The 19,790-nt window shown below is 40.6% G+C and overlaps 1 protein-coding gene across 1 annotated transcript; it reads right to left on the minus strand.

The window, feature by feature from the left end:
- Window positions 1-4,451: 4,451 nt before the first annotated feature.
- LOC120882221 (zinc finger X-linked protein ZXDB-like) lies at window positions 4,452-11,255 on the minus strand. The gene has a single exon (XM_040266127.1). The coding sequence runs from the start codon at window positions 11,136-11,138 to the stop codon at window positions 8,700-8,702; it is 2,439 nt and encodes an 812-aa protein (XP_040122061.1). The 5' UTR covers window positions 11,139-11,255; the 3' UTR covers window positions 4,452-8,699.
- Window positions 11,256-19,790: the final 8,535 nt, after the last annotated feature.

A 19,790-nucleotide genomic window follows, 5' to 3' on the forward strand; every position in this document is an offset into this window, starting at 1 on the left:
TGGCATCTGGTCCCATCACTTCATGGGAAATAGATGGGGAAACAGTGGAAACAGTAGCTGAGTTTATTTTCCTGGGCTCCAAAATCACTGTGGATGGTGATTGCAGCCATGAAACTAAAAGATGCTTGCTCCTTGGAAGGAAAGTTATGACCAACATAGACAGCTTATTAAAAAGCAGAGGCATTACTTTTTTAACAAAGGTCTGTCTAGTCAAGGCTATGGTTTTTCCAGTGGTCATGTATGGATGTGAGAGTTGTACTATAATGAAAGCTGAGCATGAAAGAATTGATGCTTTTGAACTATGGTGTTGGAGAAGACTCTTGAGATTCCCTTGGACTGCAAGGAGATCCAACCAGTCCATCCTAAAGGAGATCAGTCCTGGGTGTTCATTGGTAGAACTGATGTTGAAGCTGAAACTCCAATACTTTGGCCACCTCATGCGAAGAGCTGACTCATTTGAAAAGACCCTGATGCTGATAATGATCGAGGGCAGGAGGAGAAGGGGACAACAGAGGATGAGATGGTATGATGGAATCACCGACTAAATGGACATGGGTTTGGGTGGACTCCAGGAGTTGGTGATGGACAAGGAGTCCTGGCATGCCACAGTTCATGGGGTCACAAAGAGTCGGACACAACTGTGCGACTGAACTGAACTGAACTAATTAAAAGTAAAAAAAAATTGTTAAATCCCTATGTTGTACACTTGAAACTAACATTATATTGTATGCCAATTTTAATTCAATAAAAATTAAATATATTAAAAGTCACCAAATTTTTAAAGTCTCATTTTAAGAAAGACTCAATCCTGTATATAGAGTCTTCTGAAAGCATACTATAATATGCTGTAAAATATACAAGGTTAATCACAAGGATTGAAAAAAAACAAAGTCTGATTTAATAACAGAAAGGAATTTCTTTTCTTCCCAATGAATTTGTCCTTCATTCCTTTCCTTATGCCCTCGCCAGGGAAGTAGTTTTACATCTGGCCTAGGTTTCTCCATTTTCAAGGTAGCCAAATTACTAAGGTTATAATTGCAAAGACATTAATATTTTAACAATGCTCCAAAGTCCTATTGCTTTCTAAGTACATAAACAATGACATAACCATGGGAAAGTGAATCTTGAAAGGAAAAAAAAATAGAAAAACAAGTTTTACTTAATCAACCTTCTGGTAAGTGAGGCAAAAATAATAAATATGACATCCCCTTTGTTCTATTAGTATGTCATGGCATCTGATAACAGTTTTTATTTATATTATTGATAATTAAGAATAAAGTAATAATCATAAACTCCAAGAAGCACAGGAACATAAGGTGACTTTAACGGAGAAAAAAAATGTTGCATTTCCTTAGAAACACCAAATGCTATATTTGGTATTAATTAATTCCAACATGAATCAAGAGGAAAAAATATCTGTCTAGCAGTACACAATCTAAAATTGGAACTATCCTGGAATGAACTTTTACTCTATTCACTGAGTCATTGCCTGAGGAATTTCCACTTCAGCTCTCTGTTTTGGCTAATTCCCCACAAACAGATAGGTAACCAGCTTCCTTCTTCTACATCCAGCATAATGTTGTTTCATACCACAGTTATCCCTGCATTGTATCAGGTAAACAAGAAAGGGAACTAGAGCCTGCTAAAGATTAATAATTTTTTGGCTTCAGTCCACAGGGAGAATGCCTAGAGCTGAAATGTCTTTGCTTTTGCTACCATTTGTAATTGTTTTTCATCTCGAAAACACAGTGTTGCTTGTCACTAAAGAGAGTCGTGTTTTGCTATGGTGGACTTTTTTCCCCTTTCCAATTGTGTTAAGAAATTTCACTTATCTTAGTATTATTATCTATAGTTTTTGCTTTGAAAATGACATTTATTTTATATGATTTCCAGAAGATCACTTTTATATATAATTCTACATTCAGGATTCCAGTATAAATAAAAATAAAGCATAATTAATTTAGGATAGTTTAATCTAATTGCTGTATCTCAAATTAAAGTTTAGAATCTTAAAATTTTTTGAAGTACCTTTGATAATCTGTGTATTGAATTTTTTCTTATCACAATTTTTACTCCATACTCTAAGAATGACAGCTGCTATTTAAATCGTTATCATTCTAAACTATAACCATTTAGAAATTGACTATATATTATTTTTCATTGCTTGAGTTTTCTTTACTTATATAATAATATTTGTGAGCATAAGAACAGATTGTCAAATATGTGCTCAAAAATGTTTGTTTGAATGAATTTTTAAATAACCCCCCTGCCAATGCAAGAGATGTAAGAGACACAAGTTCAATCCATGGGTTAGGAAGATCCCCTGGGGGACAGCATGGCAACCCATTCCTGTACTCTTGCCTGGAGAATCACATGGATAGAGGAGCCTGGCAGGCTACAGTCCATAGGTTCACAAAGTCAGACACGACTGAAGCAACTTAGCATGCATGAAAGCTTTTGTTTTAAACTTTATAGTGTCTCACACAGAGTAAGCACTCAATAATTATCCATTTCTTAAAAAGCTGATAACAGTAAGAGATATTACTAAGGGATTCACACTTTATTAGTGCTCTTAAAATCACTGTCTTGCTTTATTTAAAATAGTGAATGGTTTTCTGTAGGCCAAGTGTTTTTTCAGGCCCATAAATGTTACCTTGCTTCTTGGAAGAAAAGCTATGACAAAGATGAAAGCGTTAGTCACTCAGTTGTGTCCAACTCTTTGCAACCCCATGGTCTGTCCATGGAATTCTCCAGGCAAGAATACTGCAGTGGATTGCCATTCCCTTCTCCAGGGGATCTTCCCAACCCAAGGAGTTTGGGTTGGGAAGATCCCCTGGAGAAGGAAAAGGCTACCCACTCCAGTATTCTGGCCTGGAGAATTTCGTGGACTATATAGTCCATGGAGTCACAAACAGTTGGACATACACCAAAACCTTTGAATGTGTGGATCACAACAAACTGTGGAAAATTCTTCAAGAGATGGGAATACCAGACCACCTGACCTGCCTCCTGAGAAATCTGTATGCAGGTCAGGAAGCAGCAGTTAGAACTGGACATGGAACAACAGACTGGTTCCAAATTGGGAAAGGAGTACATCAAGGCTGTATATTGTCACCCTGTTTATTTAACTTATATGCAGAGTACATCATGTGAAATGCCAGGCTAGATGAAGTGCAAGCTGGAATCAGGATTGCTAGGAGAAATATCAATAACCTCAGATATGCAGATGACACCACCCTTATGGCAGAAAGTGAAGAGGAACTAAAGAGCCACTTGATGAAAGGGAAAGAGGAGAGTGAAAATGATGGCTTAAAACTCAACATTTGAAAAACTAACATCATGGCATTCAGTACCATCATTTCATGGCATTCAGTACCATCATTTCATGGCAAATAGATGGAGGAAACAATGGAAACGGTGACAGACTTTTCTTGGGCTCCAAAATCACTGCAGATGGTGACTGCAGCCATGAAATTAAGACGCTTGCTCCTTGGAAGAAAAGCTATGACTAACTTATACAGCATATTAAAAAGCAGAGACATTACTATGCCAACAAAGGTCCATCTACTCAAAGCTATGGTTTTTCCAGTAGCCATGTATGGACTTGAGTGTCGGAATATTAAGCAAGCTGAGTGCCAAAGAATTGATGCTTTTGAACTGTGGTGTTGGCGAAGACTTTTGAGAGTCCCTTGGACTGCAAGGAGATCAAGCCAGTCAATTGAAAAGGAAATCAGCCCTGAATGTTCATTGGAAGGGCTGATGCTGAAGCTCAAGCTCCAGTAATTTGCCCACCTGATGTGGAGACCTGACTCCTTAGAAAAGACCCTGATGCTGGGAAAGACTGAAGGAAGGAGGAGAAGGGGACAACAGAGGATGAGATAGTTGAATGGCATCACCAACTCGATGGACATGAGTTTGAGCAAGCTCCAGGACTTGGTGGTAGACAGGGAAACCTGGCATACTGCAGTCCACGGAGTCACAAAGAGTCGGACATGACTGAGTGACTGAACTGAACTGACTGAAATGTTAGCAGAAAAGAAGAATGAAGTGAAGTGTTCTGTTGATGACAGGACATCCGATGGCAAAATTCACCATCAAACAAAATATAATTGCTACGTAATTATTTATGCTACTTTTTTGTTCTCTCACTTTTTCTTTGGACTTCATTCCATCTGAGTTATCACCATTAGTGGTAAGGGTAACCAAAAAACAATGTGAAGATATGCTAGGATATATAAATAAAAGACGATGTGATCCCTGTGACTTAGTTCCTAACACCACATTGTTAGTCACAGAGGGAATCATGAATAAGGAGCCCCAAGGATCACATGGAAGTTAGTTTTGGATACTTCTGGTCCTATCTCTTCTAATATGAGAAAAATATAGGTAAAACTCAATCTAGCAGAGTTTATATTGAGGAACTATTGAAAGTAATGACTACACAGCACCTCTCAATTCTGGAGAAGTGATTTATTACATTACTAAGTACTACATAAAACATCTGTAGAATATCCATTGTAGGGAAGAGAATTGTAAGAAAAAATTGTCAGACAAGGTAACATAGCACATTTTGATGCAGAGTATTGTGGGAGGGTGTTATATGAAGTTGAAGATGACTGCAGATATTAATACTCAAAGGCAAACCAGAGTACAGACATTGAATATAAATCTGAGACTATATGAAGGAGCCAAGAGATATGAAATGGGCCCCTGTCTAATAGTTTGTATAACTCACAATATGTATAGTTTATTCAGGGTTTAACTGATTCTTCACTTCTCAATAAATTAAACATGCCCTAAATTAATTTTCTTTCAGTATATATTCCTGAAAACAGTCAATACCCAACCTTTTGTTTATGTTAATGAAATGTAAGTTTTAGTTTTCAAAAAAAATCCTTAAAGCATCATTTCTGATCTTCTGTTCTCTCATAGATGTCTCATATATTCAGTGAGTCACCAAATAATATGTTTCTCCAATTTAAAAACATCTCCAATCTGTCCTTTTCTGCCACAACTCCAGTCTAAGCCTTCATCACAGAACCCTGAAATCATTACAGTAGAGTCCTAAATGATTTTCCTATTTCCCCTAACCAAATTCACATTGTACATGTCTACTATATTAAACTTTCTATATATTCATCATTTAACTTCTCTTCTTAAATATTAATATTTTCACTGACTCTTAAACATGTCCAGAATAAAGTCCTATCCAGTGTGACTCGTTTCTAGTTCTTCAGAGATTGGTTCCATATTTGCAGTCTAATCCTAAAACCCACCACTTATCAAACATGCATCCCGCATTTGAGCTAGTTGTCTTTCCAAGTGTTTTGTGGCCAATCGCATTTCAAATTCTTTTCTTGTGCTTTTTTTTCCTGACTGGAATTTATCTATTTTCTTATCTATGTAATTAAATCTAACTGTACATTAAAGCATAGCTATTGCTCCTCCTTTCCTCCAAGCCATTAATTTAATGTCTGAAAACACACTTGCTGATATTGATTTGATGTGAAATATTTAATGTAAATTTGCATTTCCTCTCCAAAACTAATAAGTAGCTCACATTTTATTCCTCTTTTCTGAATCTCTAGTACTCTTCTATCTTGTATTTTGTATATAGGCAATAAATTAGCATGAAATATGTAATAAGCTTATAATATTACCAAATCAACTTAGATTTGAAAAATATAAAAAATTCATTTGTAATAAGTGTTTTGCTTTTAATATATAGTTGTGTTCTGACAAAGTGCTTGATAACCTGTTCTCTAAATATTCATATTTCACTTTCTAAAAAATTGTTAAGCAAATCTTTAGTTCAGAACCATGAATTACATAAATTTCAGCTCAGTCTTATATTTCAATCATCACTGTTATCAATAGTTTGAGTGAGCTGCAACCAAATTAGGTTTTATTACCAAATCATCAAGTGGATCTGTTTGATGTCAGTAATTACAAAGGGATTATGGATATTCACAAACAGGGCATTAATCAATGCTTTATCTGGAATCAAGGAACAGTCATAAATATCCTTCTTCTATTTTTCCTGGATAGGAATATGAAGTATTTGATCCAGAGAAAAATGACCCTTATATTCTATCAAGTTTCACTTCTATTACTCAAGGCTTTCAATTATGTAATATTATAGTGAGATCAAGGTAAAAATGTCAAGATAAAAGTATTTCAATTCATGGTGAACACCCTGGGGATGCAAACCTTTCTAAAATGTATTTTGTTATTAGGATTTCAATTGGCAAAATTTTAATAAATCAAAGACTGAAAAAGCACAAAAAACAAATGAGATAATACTAAATCATACCCCACTGTTTTCTTCTGAATGGCAAATTTATGCCAACACTAACAAAAATATAACCATTATGCTTGTAGTGGTACTTCTGACTGTAGTTTCATGCTATTTTCACTGTCAGTTTGGAAAAAAGGTATTGATTGAGAAATCTTTTCAACAAATTGACTGAAAGAAACCATGTGGGCCCATAAATACAAGATTTTTATCTTCAACAAAAATACAGCCTGTCCTTTGACAATGCAACAGAATATAACAAAAGCATATTTTAAGATCATTTTTAATGAGGGATAAAAGAAACAAAATGACAGGATTTTAAAATATCTTTATGGTTATATATATTAACAGATGCTTAAGACCTTCCTCTTGGACTTAAGTGATGACAACACATTTCTAAAATGGGCTTAAATTTTTTGAAAGTGCTGAGGGAGAACTGTTAAACGGTTAGAAACAATTACACTCTGACCATTTCTTTGGATTACAAATTGATGTATACTTTTTGCTTTTTCACTGAATGAGTACAACCAATTTAAAAATTAACAGCACAGATGCATTAAAAGATGGCAAATTATAAAGTGCACTGCCAAAGTGCTACAATAATTGTTATCGACAAACGTACATACAAACAGTACTGGATTAGAATGCTTCAGAGCAATAGTGTTTGCTAGCAGAATTACATAGTAAAAAAATTAGAAAAATAAAAAATACATGTCTCACTAAAACCTTACATAAAATATGCCCATTATTATTTGATTCATATACAAACACTCTGACCTCCAATTCCAGAAAATAATTTCTTAATTCAGACTTGCAGTAAATACTGGGACTGAAAAATGGGCCATGTCCTGAATGGTTGAGAGATGGTGACCATGAAAAAAACTTACCTAATTCAAAAAAACAGAGATCATGGCAAGGAATGTAATGCACATGTGAGAGAATAGAGAGGGAGTAGAGCTGGCAGAAGATAACAGACATCAATTATGATGGAACAGAACAAGTGGTTATAAACAAAAGTTACCATGAAACTCTGAAGAGTAGAATGAAAGTTGATGTGCATACATACATACACACACATGCACACACACACACACAAACACAGACATGAGTTAAGTAAATATTAATATGACTTATAGTTGCAACTTTACCACAATTATCTCAAAATATTGTGAGAATCAAATATAACAGTTGTGAAAGTGCTACATAAACTATAAAATTCTATGTTCAGATAAGACAGATAATATTTACTCAAAATGCAAAGTAAATCTCTCATTCCAACTCTGGAAGAAGGCAGACAGTGAACTCTCTGGAGCACAGAGGGAAGAAAACCTTACTCTGGTCCATTTACAGATTTTCTTGGAATCACAGGCTTTCCCATCACTCTACAAGACAGCATTGAAAGCAGAGCAAAGACACTGTCCTGGTCTAATGAACAGGTTGGCAAAGTCACAGAATTGTGTGGCAAAAATTCCTTAATCGGTGGGAGACAGAGATTCCCTTTTCTGTTTGTTAACCTGCATCAAGCATTATTGCCTGCACAAGCATGATGTTAAATTATGCAAATTGTTTCTCTTTGAAGAAGGGAATGAGAGGGCAGAAAAGGTCATAATATTTCACTAAAGCATGCCAAAGTACGAAACATTTTCCCTCCAAACCTAACTAATAGGATAGAAAAGGAAGACTACAATGCATCAGGTATTTGTAAATTACAATGAAGTCATGACACCTAGGTAAATAGGGTTAGTAAGAGAAAATGACTTATTTAAGGCCACTTTTTCAACACCACAAAGTCAATATTTCTGACTCTGAGTCATATCAAACACTTGGCACTTTCGCCAACACAGCCTTCCATCAAAAAAAAAAAAAAAAGAGGCTAGAAAGATAAAAATGTAAAAAGAGCTAACCCAGACTTTCAGCTTTCTTTTTTAAGCACTACCACTAGATTTTAGAGATATTTTGGCACTGCAAAAAATTTCCACTACAATTTTAAAGTTAAACACCAGTTCTATGTATTCAGATCATTAACTCTCAGTGCACTTTTCCTTACATTAGCAGCATATGCAATTGTTAATCATTGTAAAAGGTCCTAAAATTTTCAAGAAAGAGCACAAACTCAAGAAAATAGAGCTAAAATGACCACATGAACAATCTATTCAAACCACCTCATCTTATAAATAATAAGGAAATTAAGGCTCAGATAGGATAAGTGACTTGTTCAAGGTCACACAACCTGCAAGTTCCAGATCCAAGATCAGGATTTAAATCTCCAAACTTGCAGCCAGGGCTCTGTTTTCCTTCAGACCTATAAGAAATGACTGTATTTAAGCATTCAGTCCAGAATATTCTCAAAATTGAGTGTCATCAATAAAAGTAAGCCATGTGGCAGGAATGAACAGAGTTTAGTTCATACCAAAAATGAGCTGCCAGTCACTGTGATAAGATCTGTTTCTTTCTGAGACCCATGGTTTCCTGCTGGGTTGGAGAATCCAAACTGGGTTTCTTCCTCCTGTGCAAAGAAGTCAGAGTCAGAATGTACATTCCATTCCGTTTTGGTTGGTGGCAGTAGTTCTGAGACACTGTTTTCACAAAGGGTGCTTGAAGGAGTCAGAGCATCTGTGTCTACTGTTAGCTTACTGCTAGGGATCAAAGCTTGGGGCTCTTGACTCGAGTTTTTCACAGCCAAAGAGCTCAGAGATGCCAACGGCCCCGCACTTAGACTTGAGACATCATCCATATCTAAGGGACCCTGCTGAAAACCTGCTGCTGTCGTTCCAAAGAAGAGTGAGGTATCCAAACTTTGAGGAAGGTCACTGGTGGCCATCAAGGCCTGAGGGTCCACTGCCTGCCCTAAGGAATTATTATTAGCAGGGAGGTTTTCTGCCAGAGTGGAGTTCACAGAAGCCACATCAATAGTCAAGATGCCAGAGTTCACCAATGCCGTGTCCAGTACTGCAGCAGAACTATTACCAGGCACATCAGAGAAGAGAGACACAAGCTCAGCATCACTGAGGTCACTCTGCCCCTGGCTGGTAAGTTCACTGCTGGGTGTAAGAGAATTTGCAGCTTCCAGCTGAGCTAAGAGATCCTGGCGCAGGTTGTGCCTTTTGGCCATGTGGGTCTTCATGCTGTGCTTGGATGTGAAGAGTTTATTACAAGTGGCGACTGGGCATCGGCTTTTCCAAGTGTCCACATCCTGCAAGTGTTTCTTGGAGTGAATGTAGAGACTACTGCGAGCAGAGAACCTGGCACAGCAACCTTCCACTGGGCACACAAAAGGCTTCGTGCCCAGGTGGGTTATGCTGTGGCCTTTCAGATGTTCAGCCCTTGTGAAAGATTTCCCACACCCTTCCACCGGGCACATGAACCTCCGGTCATCGTCGTGCTTCCGTTTGTGCCTTAGAAGTTTGGACATGCTAGTGAAGTTCCAGCCACAGCCCTCAAAGTCACAAAGGAATGGTCTCTCACCAGTGTGGCTCCGAAGGTGAATTTTCAGCCTACAAGCTTTGTCATACTGTTTACTGCAGCCAGGAAAGGAACAGGAAAAGAGTTCCTGTTCCCTGAAGTGGGCGCGGTTATGGGAAAACAGGGCACTCACTGTGATAAATGTCTTCTTGCAGCCTGAAAACGCACACTGGTAGGGCCTCTCAGGCTCGAAGTGGCTGCGCTGGTGGGCGCTGAATTTGGCCTGCGTGGGGAAGGTCTCCTCACACACCTCACATTTGAATGAGTTCTCCTGCTCGTGGCCCTTCATGTGTGCTTTGAGGTTATACACGGTGGTGAAGCTCTTGCCACAGCCCTCTGCTGGGCAGCCAAAGGGCCTCAGTTTGTCGTGTGACTGCAGATGCCTCTTGAGCTTGTAGGAGGTGGTGAAGGTCCACCCGCAACCACCCAGGGGGCACTTGAAGGGCCGCTGGCCCTGGCTGCTGCTGTGTGTCAGCAGGTGCACCTTCAGCTGGTGCTTCTTGGCGAAGGTTTGTCCGCACTGCACCTCAGGACACAGGTACAGCGACACGCCCTGGCCAGGGCCTGGCGGCCCGCGGGGGCTCCCAACAGCCGCCGGGCCCTCTGCCTCCTCCATGGGCGCTGGGGCAGGCGCAGGTTCTGCCCGCTCTGCCAGCAGGAGGTCAGGCGGCAGCTCGGGACAGTCTCCAGGCTGCGCGGCGTGAGGGATCCCAGCTTGCGGGGCGATCAGACCCCTGGGCTGCGGGGCAGGGGCGACCCCAGGCGCCCAGGCGGGCGGTGGGGGCGTGGCTAGAGTGAGGACGCCGTTCTCCAAGCTCAACAGTAGGTTTTGGTTGTGAATGGTGACAGTGCCTGCGAAGGCTGTGGCAGGGCCCAGGCCTGGAGCGGGGATCGGGGCCAAGGCCGGGACTGGGGCGGGGATAGCCGACAGGCAGCTGGGGCCCAGCGCAGGGCGGCCCTCGGGGTTCGCGCCGCTTTCGCCCCCCGGGAGCCTTGGGCCCAGCCCGGCCTCCTCCCTCCACACGGGCCCTGCGGCCTGGCCAGCGCCCGCGGTTTCTACGTCTCCACCCACCGGGTCCAGCAGCACCAGGAAGAAGTCATCGCCGCCGCTCCCGCCGCCGCTGCCACAGCCGCTAGCGTGATCAGGCCTCAGCGCCAACGGGCTCAGGCCCGGGCCTGGGCAAGAAGAAGCCGCGCTGGCCTCCTCACGCCGCCGCCCGGGCCCGCCATCTTGAGGGCCCCGGAGCAGCAGGAGGCGGCGCGCCGGGGCCTGACCGGCCCGCAGGTTAGGACCTCCGCGGATCCGGCCGCCGCCCTCGGGGCTGCCAGCCCCGCCGCTTTGTCGCATCCCGCGAGCCGGGAGCAGCCTCGGGATTTCCATCTCTGCGTCCGTGAAGCTCCACTGGAACCAGAGCCGCGGAGGAGGCGCGACCCCGCCCCCTCCCGCCGGCCCGAACACGTTCCTGAAAGAGAAAAAAAAAAAAATGTGCACTGCGCAGAAACAGGCCCTATCAGATATTAAAACGTGTTTAACGCCACCGTGATTTAAATATTCTTGTACAGGGTCTCTAGAACAGAATAAAACGCCCAGGGGCAGAGCCTCGTATACATAAATAAGTTCCACTGTTAATATTAGTAGGAAATCAAGGAGGTTTTCAGAGATACAAGGGAAATGGCAGTTCACTTCAGTATAAAGTGCTGGAATGAATACCTTAGGTATCTATCTACTAAATGGCAACATAAACCGGAACCTCATGGTATATACCAAAATAAACACAGACACCTCAGTCCCTCCCAGTGCTAAGCATGGCAGTTAGCACTTACCATGTGTTAAACACTGTGTATTGGATAGATGGCTGGCTAGATTGATAGGTGACAGAAAATTCCTGAGAGAATACACTATGGAAGAGGATATCTTTTAAAAAATTTTCCTGGAGACTTCCATATTCAGAACTGTCTTGAGCAATGTCTTCAGGAAAATTTGTCCCATAGTTAAATTTTTCGTCCTGCTGGTGCAGAAACTATAATGAGTAAGAGGTAGGGTCAAAGCAGATTAGCACTGTTGAGACTAGAAATGCAAGGCCTGGAGGATGAAGTAGTTTATATTGAAATCTGGAAGACGCAACCTACTCCTGGGTTCTCCCTATAAGGTGCACAACCTAAACCAACTGTTTGCTCTTCCATCTTGGGGTACACCACGGTAAATTTCATGTCCAATCTCACAGCATGATGAGGACATTCCTCAGCTTACTCTAGATTCTCCAGTACGTGGAGGTCTCTGGACAGCAGTACTGGTGAAATGTGATAAGGTTAAACCCTAAGTTACTGTAGTGGACTCTCCTGAGAAAAAAGCACAGATGCCTTTTGCCTGCCCAGAAGCCTCGGTGTGCCTGCTTGCATTTAAGTATGGTGGCCTAGTCTCACTGTAATGGATTTGGCCTCTGATGCCTAATGATCTTATTAATGTTGATGATGATCCTCCAGTTTGTCAGTCATCAGTGAGTTGGGCATTGATATAAATATAGGGTGAATTATCTGGCAAGAGAAAGGTTTCAAGTGCTGAGTAGATTATGGGATACCTATAGTTTAAATGGGCTTCCCTGGTGGCTCAGTGGTAAAGAATATGCCAGCCAATGCAGAAGACGTGGGTCCATGCCTGGGTCAAGAAGATTCCCTGGAGAAAGAAATGGCAACCGTCTCCAGTACTCTTACCAGAGAAATCCCATAGTAAGAGGAGCCTGGCCGGCTACAGTCCACGGGGTCCGAAAAGAGTTGGACGTGTCTTAGTGACTAAGCGACAGTTTAAATAATCCCTTCTTTCCCCTCTTTTAACAATGGACACTTGCTGATCTCTTGATTAAAAGATCAAGTTTTTAATCCACAACAATTCAAACCTCATCAAAATTTCTACATCACTCGTTTTTCTTTCTATTACGTTTTTGGAGGAAGCTTTTTTTTTTTCTTTTTTAATCTGAGGCACAGTTCAGTTCAGTTCAGTCTCTCAGTCGTGTACAGCTCTTTTCGACTCCATGGACTGCAGCATGCCAGGCCTCCCTGTCCATCGTGAACTCCCAGAGTTTACACAAACTCATGTCCATTGAGTCGGTGATGCCATCCAACACTCTCATCCTCTGTCGTCCACTTCTCTTCCCACCTTCAGTCTTTACCAGCATCAGGGTCTTTTCAAATGAGTCAGTTCTTGGCATCAGGTGGCCAAAGTATTGGAGTTTCAATCTCAACATCAGTCCTTCCAATGAATATTCAGGACTGATTTCCTTTAGGATGAACTGGTTGGATATCCTTGCAGCCTAAGGGACTCTCAAGAGTCTTCAACACCACAGTTCAAAAGCATCAATTCTTCAGCACTCAGCTTTCCTAATATTCAAACTCTCATGTCCATACATAACAACAGGAAAAACCATAGCTTTGACTAGAAGGACCTCTGTTGGCAAAGTAATGTCTCTGCTTTTTTTTTTTTTAGATGTGTTGCATTTTAAAATTAATTTATTTTAATTGGAGGCTAATTACTTCACAATATTGTAGTGGTTTTTGCCACATATTTGACATGAATCAGCCATGGGTATACATGTGTTCCCCATCCTGAACCCCCCTCTCACCTCCCTCCCCATCCCATCACCCAGGGTCATCCCAGTGCACCAGCCCTAGCACCCTGTCTCATGCATCGAACTGGTGATCTATTTCACATATGATAATAAACATGTTTTAGATAATAAACAAGTTTTAATGTTGTTCTCTCAAATCATCTCACCCTCGCCTTCTCCCATAGAGTCCAAAAGTCCATTTTTACATCTGTGTCTCTTTTGCTATCTCGCATATAGGGTCATCGTTACTATCTTTCTAAATTCCATATATATGCATTAATATACTCTTTTGGTATTTTTCTTTCTGACTTACTTCAGTCTGTATAATAGGCTCCAGTTTCACCCACCTCATTAGAACTGATTCAAATGCATTCTTTTTAATAGCTGAGTAATATTCCATTGTGTATATGTACTATGACTTTTTTATCCATTCGTCTGCTGATGGACATCTAGGTTGCTTCCATGTCCTTGTCATTGTAAACAGTGCTGCAATGAACGTTGAGGTACATGTGTCTTTTTCAATTCTGGTTTCCTTGGTGTGTATGCCCAGCAGTGGGATTGCTGGGTCAAAGGCATTTTTATTTTGTTTTTTAAGGAATCTCCACACTGTTCTCCATGGTGGCTGTACTAGTTTGCATTCCGACCAACAGTGTAAGAGGGTTCCCTTTTATCTGCACCCTCTCCAGCATTTATTGTTTATAGACTTTTGATAGCACCCATTCTGACCGATGTGAGATGGTACCTCATTGTGGTTTTGATTTGCATTTCTCTGAATAGTGAGTGATGTTGAACACCTTTTCATGTGTTTGTTAGCCATCTGTATGTCTTCTTTGGAAAAATGTCTGTTTAGTTCTTTGGCCCATTTTTTGATTGGGTCGTTTATTTTTCTGGAATTGAGCTGCAGGAATGCTTCTATATTTTTGACGTTAATTCTTTGTCAGTTGCTTCATTTACTATTATTTTCTCCCATTCTGAAGGCTGTCTTTTCACCCTGCTTATAGTTTCCTTCATTGCACAAAAGCTTTTAAGTTTAATTAGGTCCCATTTGTTTATTTTTTATTTTATTTCCATTACTCTGGGAGGTGGGTCATAGAGGATCCTGCTGTGATTTATGTCAGAGAGTGTTTTGCCTATGTTCTCCTCTAGGAGTTTTATAGTTTCTGGTCTTACATTTAGATCTTTAATCCATTTTGAGTTTATTTTTGTGTATGGCATTAGAAAGTGTTCTAGTTTCATTCTTTCAGAAGCGGTTGACCAGTTTTCCCAGCACCACTTGTTAAAGAGATTGTCTTTTCTCCATTGTATATTCTTGCCTCCTTTGTCAAAGAGGTGTCCATAGGTGCATGGATTTATCTCTGGGCTTTCTATTTTGTTCCATTGATCTATATTTCTGTCTTTGTGCCAGTACCACTCTGTCTTGATGACTGTAGCTTTGTAGTATAGCCTGAAATCAGGCAGGTTGATTCCTCCAGTTCCATTATTTGTTCTCAAGACTTCTTTGACTATTAGAGGTGTTTTCTCAAAAAACCAGCTTTTAGCTTTGTTGATTTTTGCTATGGCCTCCTTTGTTTCTTTTTCATTTCTACCCTAATTTTTAAGATTTATTTCCTTCTACTAACCCTGGGGTTTTTCCTCTCTTCTTTTCCTCATTGCTTTATGTGTAGAGTTACATTATTTATTTGATTTTTCTCTTGTTTCTTTAGGTAAGCTTCTATTGCTATAAATCTTCTCTTTAGTACCACTTTTACTTAATCTCATAGGTGTGGCTTTGTTGTGTTTTCATTTTCATTTGTTTCTATGCATATTTTGATTTCTTTTTTGATTTCTTCTGTGATTTGTTGGTTATTTTGAAGTGGGGTGTTTAGCCTCCATATGTTTGTATTTTTGATAGTTTTTTTTTTCCTGTAGTTGACATCTAATCTTACCACATTGTGATCAGAAAAGATGCTTGGAATGATTTCAAATTTCTTGAATCTACCAAGGCAAGACTTATGGCCCAGGATGTGATCTATCCTGGAGAAGGTTCTGTGTGCACTTGAGAAAAAGGTGAAATTCATTGTTTTGGGGTAAAATGTCCTATAGATATCAATTAGGTCTAGCTGGTCCATTGTATCAATTAAATTTGTCTTTTCTTGTTAATTTTCTGTTTAGTTGTTCTATCCATAGGTTTGAGTGGGGTATTAAAGTCTCCCACTATTATTGTGTTATTGTTAATTTCACCTTTCATACTTGTTAACATTTGCCTTACATATTGCAGTGCTTCTACATTGGGTGCATATATATCAATAATTGTTATATCTTCTTCTTGGATTGATCCTTTGATCATTATGTAGTGTCCTTCTTTGTCTCTTTTCACAGCCTTTGTTTTAAAGTCTATTTTAACTGATATGAGTATTGCTACTCCTGCTTTCTTTTGGTCTCCATTTGCATAGAATATCTTTTTCCTGCCCTTCACTTTCAATCTGTATGTGTCCCCTGTTTGGAGGTGGGTCTCTTGTAGACAGCATATATAGGGGTCTTATTTTTGTATCCATTCAGCCAGTCTTTGTCTTTTGGTTGGGGCATTCAACCCATTTACATTTAAAGTGATTATTGATAAGTATGATCCCGTTGCCATTTACTTTGTTGTTTCGGGTTTGAGTTTATACACCTTTCTGTGTTTCCTGTCTAGAGAAGATCCTTTAGCATTCGTTGAAGAGCTGCTTTGATGGTGCTGAATTCTCTCAGCTTTTGCTTGTCTGTAAAGCTTTTGATTTCTCCTTCATATTTGAATGAGATCCTTGCTGGGTACAGTAATCTGGGTTGTAGGTTTTTCTCTTTCATCACTTTAAGTATGTCCTGCCATTCCCTTCTGGCCTGAAGAGTTTCTATTGAAAGATCAGCTGTTATCCTTATGGGAATTCCCTTGAGTGTTATTTGTTGTTTTTCCCTTGTTGCTTTTAATATTTGTTGTTTGTGTTTGATCTTTGTTAATTTGATTAATATGTGTCTTGGGGTGTTTCGCCTTGGGTTTATCCTGTTTGGGACTCTCTTTGTTTCTTGGACTTGAGTGGCTATTTCCTTCCCCATTTTAGGGAAGTTTTCAACTATTATCTCCTCAAATATTCTCTCATGGCCTTTCTTTTTGTCTTCTTCTGGGATTCCTGTAATTTGAATGTTGAGGTGTTTAACATTGTCCCAGAGGTCTCTGAGGTTGTCCTCATTTCCTTCATATTTTTTCTTTTTTCCTCTCTGCTTCATTTATTTCCACCATTTTATCTTTCACCTCACATATCCTATCTTCTGCCTGAGTTATTCCACTGTTGGCTTCCTCTAGAGTGTTTTTTTTTAATCTCAGTTATTGCATTATTCATTATTGATTGACTCTTTTATTTCTTGTAGGTTCTTGTTAAATATTTCTTGTACCTTTGCAGTCATTGTCTCCAGACTATTTATCTGTAATTCCATTTTGTTTTCAAGATTTTGGATCATCTTTACTATCATTATTCTGAATTCTTTTTCAGGTAGACTCCCTATCTCCTCCTCTTTGGTTTGGTGGGCGTTTATCATGCTCCTACCTAATGAATATTTCTCTGCCTTTTCATCTTGTTTAGGTTGCTGTGTTTGGCGTGTCCTTTCTGTATGCTGGAAGTTTGTGGTTCCTCTTTATTGTGGATGTTTCTCCCTGTGAGTGGGGTTGGACGAGTGGCTTATCAATGTTTCATGGTTAGGGAAGCTTGTGTCACTGTTCTGGTGGGTGGAGCTGGGTCTCTTCTCTCTGGAATGCAATGAAGTGTCCAGTATGAGTTTTGAGGTGTCTATGGGTTTGTTGTGACTTTAGGCTGCCTATATTTTAATGCTTAGAATTATGTTCCCGTGTTGCTGGAAAATTAGCTTTGTATGTCTTGCTCTGAAACTTGTTGGCTCTTGGGTGGAGCTTGGTTTCAGTGTAAGTATGGAGGCTTTTGGTGAGCTTTTGTTGATTAATGTTCCCTAGAGTCAGGAGTTTTCTGGTGTTCTCAAGTTTTGCATTAAGGCCTCCTGCCTCTGGCTTTCAGTCTTATTCTTACAGTAGCCTCAAGACTTCTCCATCCATATAGCACCAATGATAAAACATCTGGTTAATAGTGAAAAGATTCTCCACAGTGAGCGACACCCAGAGAGGTTCACAGAGTGACATGGAGAAGAGAAGATAGAGGTGACCAGGAGGAGAAGTTCAGTTCAGTTCAGTTCAGTCTCTCAGTCATGTCCAACTCTTTGTGACCCCATGAATTGCAGCACGCCAGGCCTCCCTGTCCATCACCAACTCCCGGAGTTCACTCAAACTTACATCCATTGAGTTGGTGATGCCATCCAGCCATCTCATCATCTGTCATCCCCTTTTCCTCCTGCCCCCAATCCCTCCCAGCATCAGAGTCTTTGGAGAAGAGGCTGAATCAAAAGGGGAGAGAGCAATCTAGCCAGTAATCACTTCCCTATGTGCTCTCCACAGTCTGGAACCCTCAGAGAGGTTCACAGAGTTACACAGAGAGGAGGGAGGAAGGAGATAGAGGTGACCAGGAGGATAAGAGGGGAAGTCAAAAGGAGAGAGACAGATCTAGCCAGTAATCAGTTCCCCAAGTGTTCTCCACAGCCTGGAACACCCAAAGAGATTCACAGTGTTGGGTAGGAAGACAAGGGGGAGGGAGGAGATAGAGGTGACCTGGGGCGGGGGAGGAAAGTCAAAAGGGGGAGAGAGCAATCAAGCCAGTAATCTCACTCGTAAGTAAAAATGGGTACTGAAGATTGAATTCTTAAAGGTACAAAATTGATCAGTTCAGTCGCTCAGTCGTGTCCAACTCTTTGCAACCCCATGAATCGCAGCACGACAGGCCTCCCTGTCCATCACCAACTCAGAAATAGATGTTTTTCTGGAACTCTCTTGCTTTTTACATGATCCAGCAGATGTTGGCAATTTGATCTCTGGTTCCCCTGCCTTTTCTAAAACCAGCTTGAACATCAGGAAGTTCTTGGTTCATGTATTGCTGAAGCCTGGCTTGGAGAATTTTGAGCATTACTTTGCTAGCGTGTGAGATGAGTGCAATTGTGCGGTAGTTTGAGCATTCTTTGGCATTGCCTTTCTTTGGGATTGGAATGAAAACTTATAACAAATACAAAAAAGCAAAGATTAAAAATCTAGAAGTTCAGTTCAGTTCAGTTCAGTTCAGTTCAGTTCAGTTGCTCAGTCGTGTCCGACTCTGTGACCCCATGAATTGCAGCACGCCAGGCCTCCCTGTCCATCACCAACTCCCGGAGTTCACTCAGACCCATGTCCATCGAGTCAGTGATGCCATCCAGCCATCTCATCCTCTGTCATCCCCTTCTCCTCCTGCCACCAATCCCTCTCAGCATCAGAGTCTTTTCCAATGAGTCAACTCTTCGCATGAGGTGGCCAAAGTACTGGAGTTTCAGCTTTAGCATCATTCCTTCCAAAGAAATCCCAGGGCTGATCTCCTTCAGAATGGACTGGTTGGATCTCCTTGCAGTCCAAAGGACTCTCAAGAGTCTTCTCCAACACCACAGTTCAAAAGCATCAATTCTTCGGCCTCAGCCTTCTTTACAGTCCAACTCTCACATCCATACATGACCACAGGAAAAACCATAGCCTTGACTAGACGGACCTTAGTCGGCAAAGTAATGTCTCTGCTTTTGAATATGCTGTCTAGGTTGGCCATAACTTTTCTTCCAAGGAGTAAGCATCTTTTAATTTCATAGCTGCAATCACCATCTGCAGTGATTTTGGAGCCCAAAGAAATAAAGTCTGACACTGTTTCCACTGTTTCCCCATGTATTTCCCATGAAGTGATGGGACCGGATGCCATGATTTCTGCTTTATTGACTGTGCCAAAGCCTTTAACTGTGTGGATCACAATACACTGTGGAAAATTCTGAGAGAGATGGGAATACCAGACCACCTGACCTGCCTCTTGAGAAACCTGTATGCAAGTCAGGAAGCAACAGTTAGAACTGGACATGAAACAACAGACTGGTTCCAAATAGGAAAAGGAGTACATCAAGGCTGTATATTGTCACCCTGCTTATTTAACTTATATGCAGAGTACATCATGAGAAATGCTGGACTGGAAGAAACACAAGCTGGAATCAAGATTGCTGGGAGAAATATCAATAACCTCAGATATGCAGACACCACCCTTATGGCAGAAAGTGAAGAGGAACTAAAAAGCCTCTTGATGAAAGTGAAAGTGGAGAGTGAAAAAGTTGGCCTAAAGCTCAACATTCAGAAAACGAAGATCATGGCATCTGCTCCTATCTAGAGGTTAGACTCTCAAAAATACAATATTTTTTAAAAATCACAAGTTATAAAAAATATATATATATATGAAATTTGCTTTAAAAATGTCTGTTTTGCAAGGTAATAGGTTATAAAAATGAAAGTTAAAGGAGTAATAAAG

This window comes from Oryx dammah, unplaced genomic scaffold (assembly GCF_014754425.2).
Source record: "Oryx dammah isolate SB20612 unplaced genomic scaffold, SCBI_Odam_1.1 HiC_scaffold_23, whole genome shotgun sequence".
Classification (NCBI taxonomy): Eukaryota; Metazoa; Chordata; class Mammalia; order Artiodactyla; family Bovidae; genus Oryx; species Oryx dammah.

What these genes read in the sequence shown, in the direction of transcription:
- LOC120882221 (XM_040266127.1), bottom strand. Translation starts at nt 11,138, where the DNA reads ATGGAAATCCCGAGGCTGCTCCCGGCTCGCGGGATGCGACAAAGCGGC.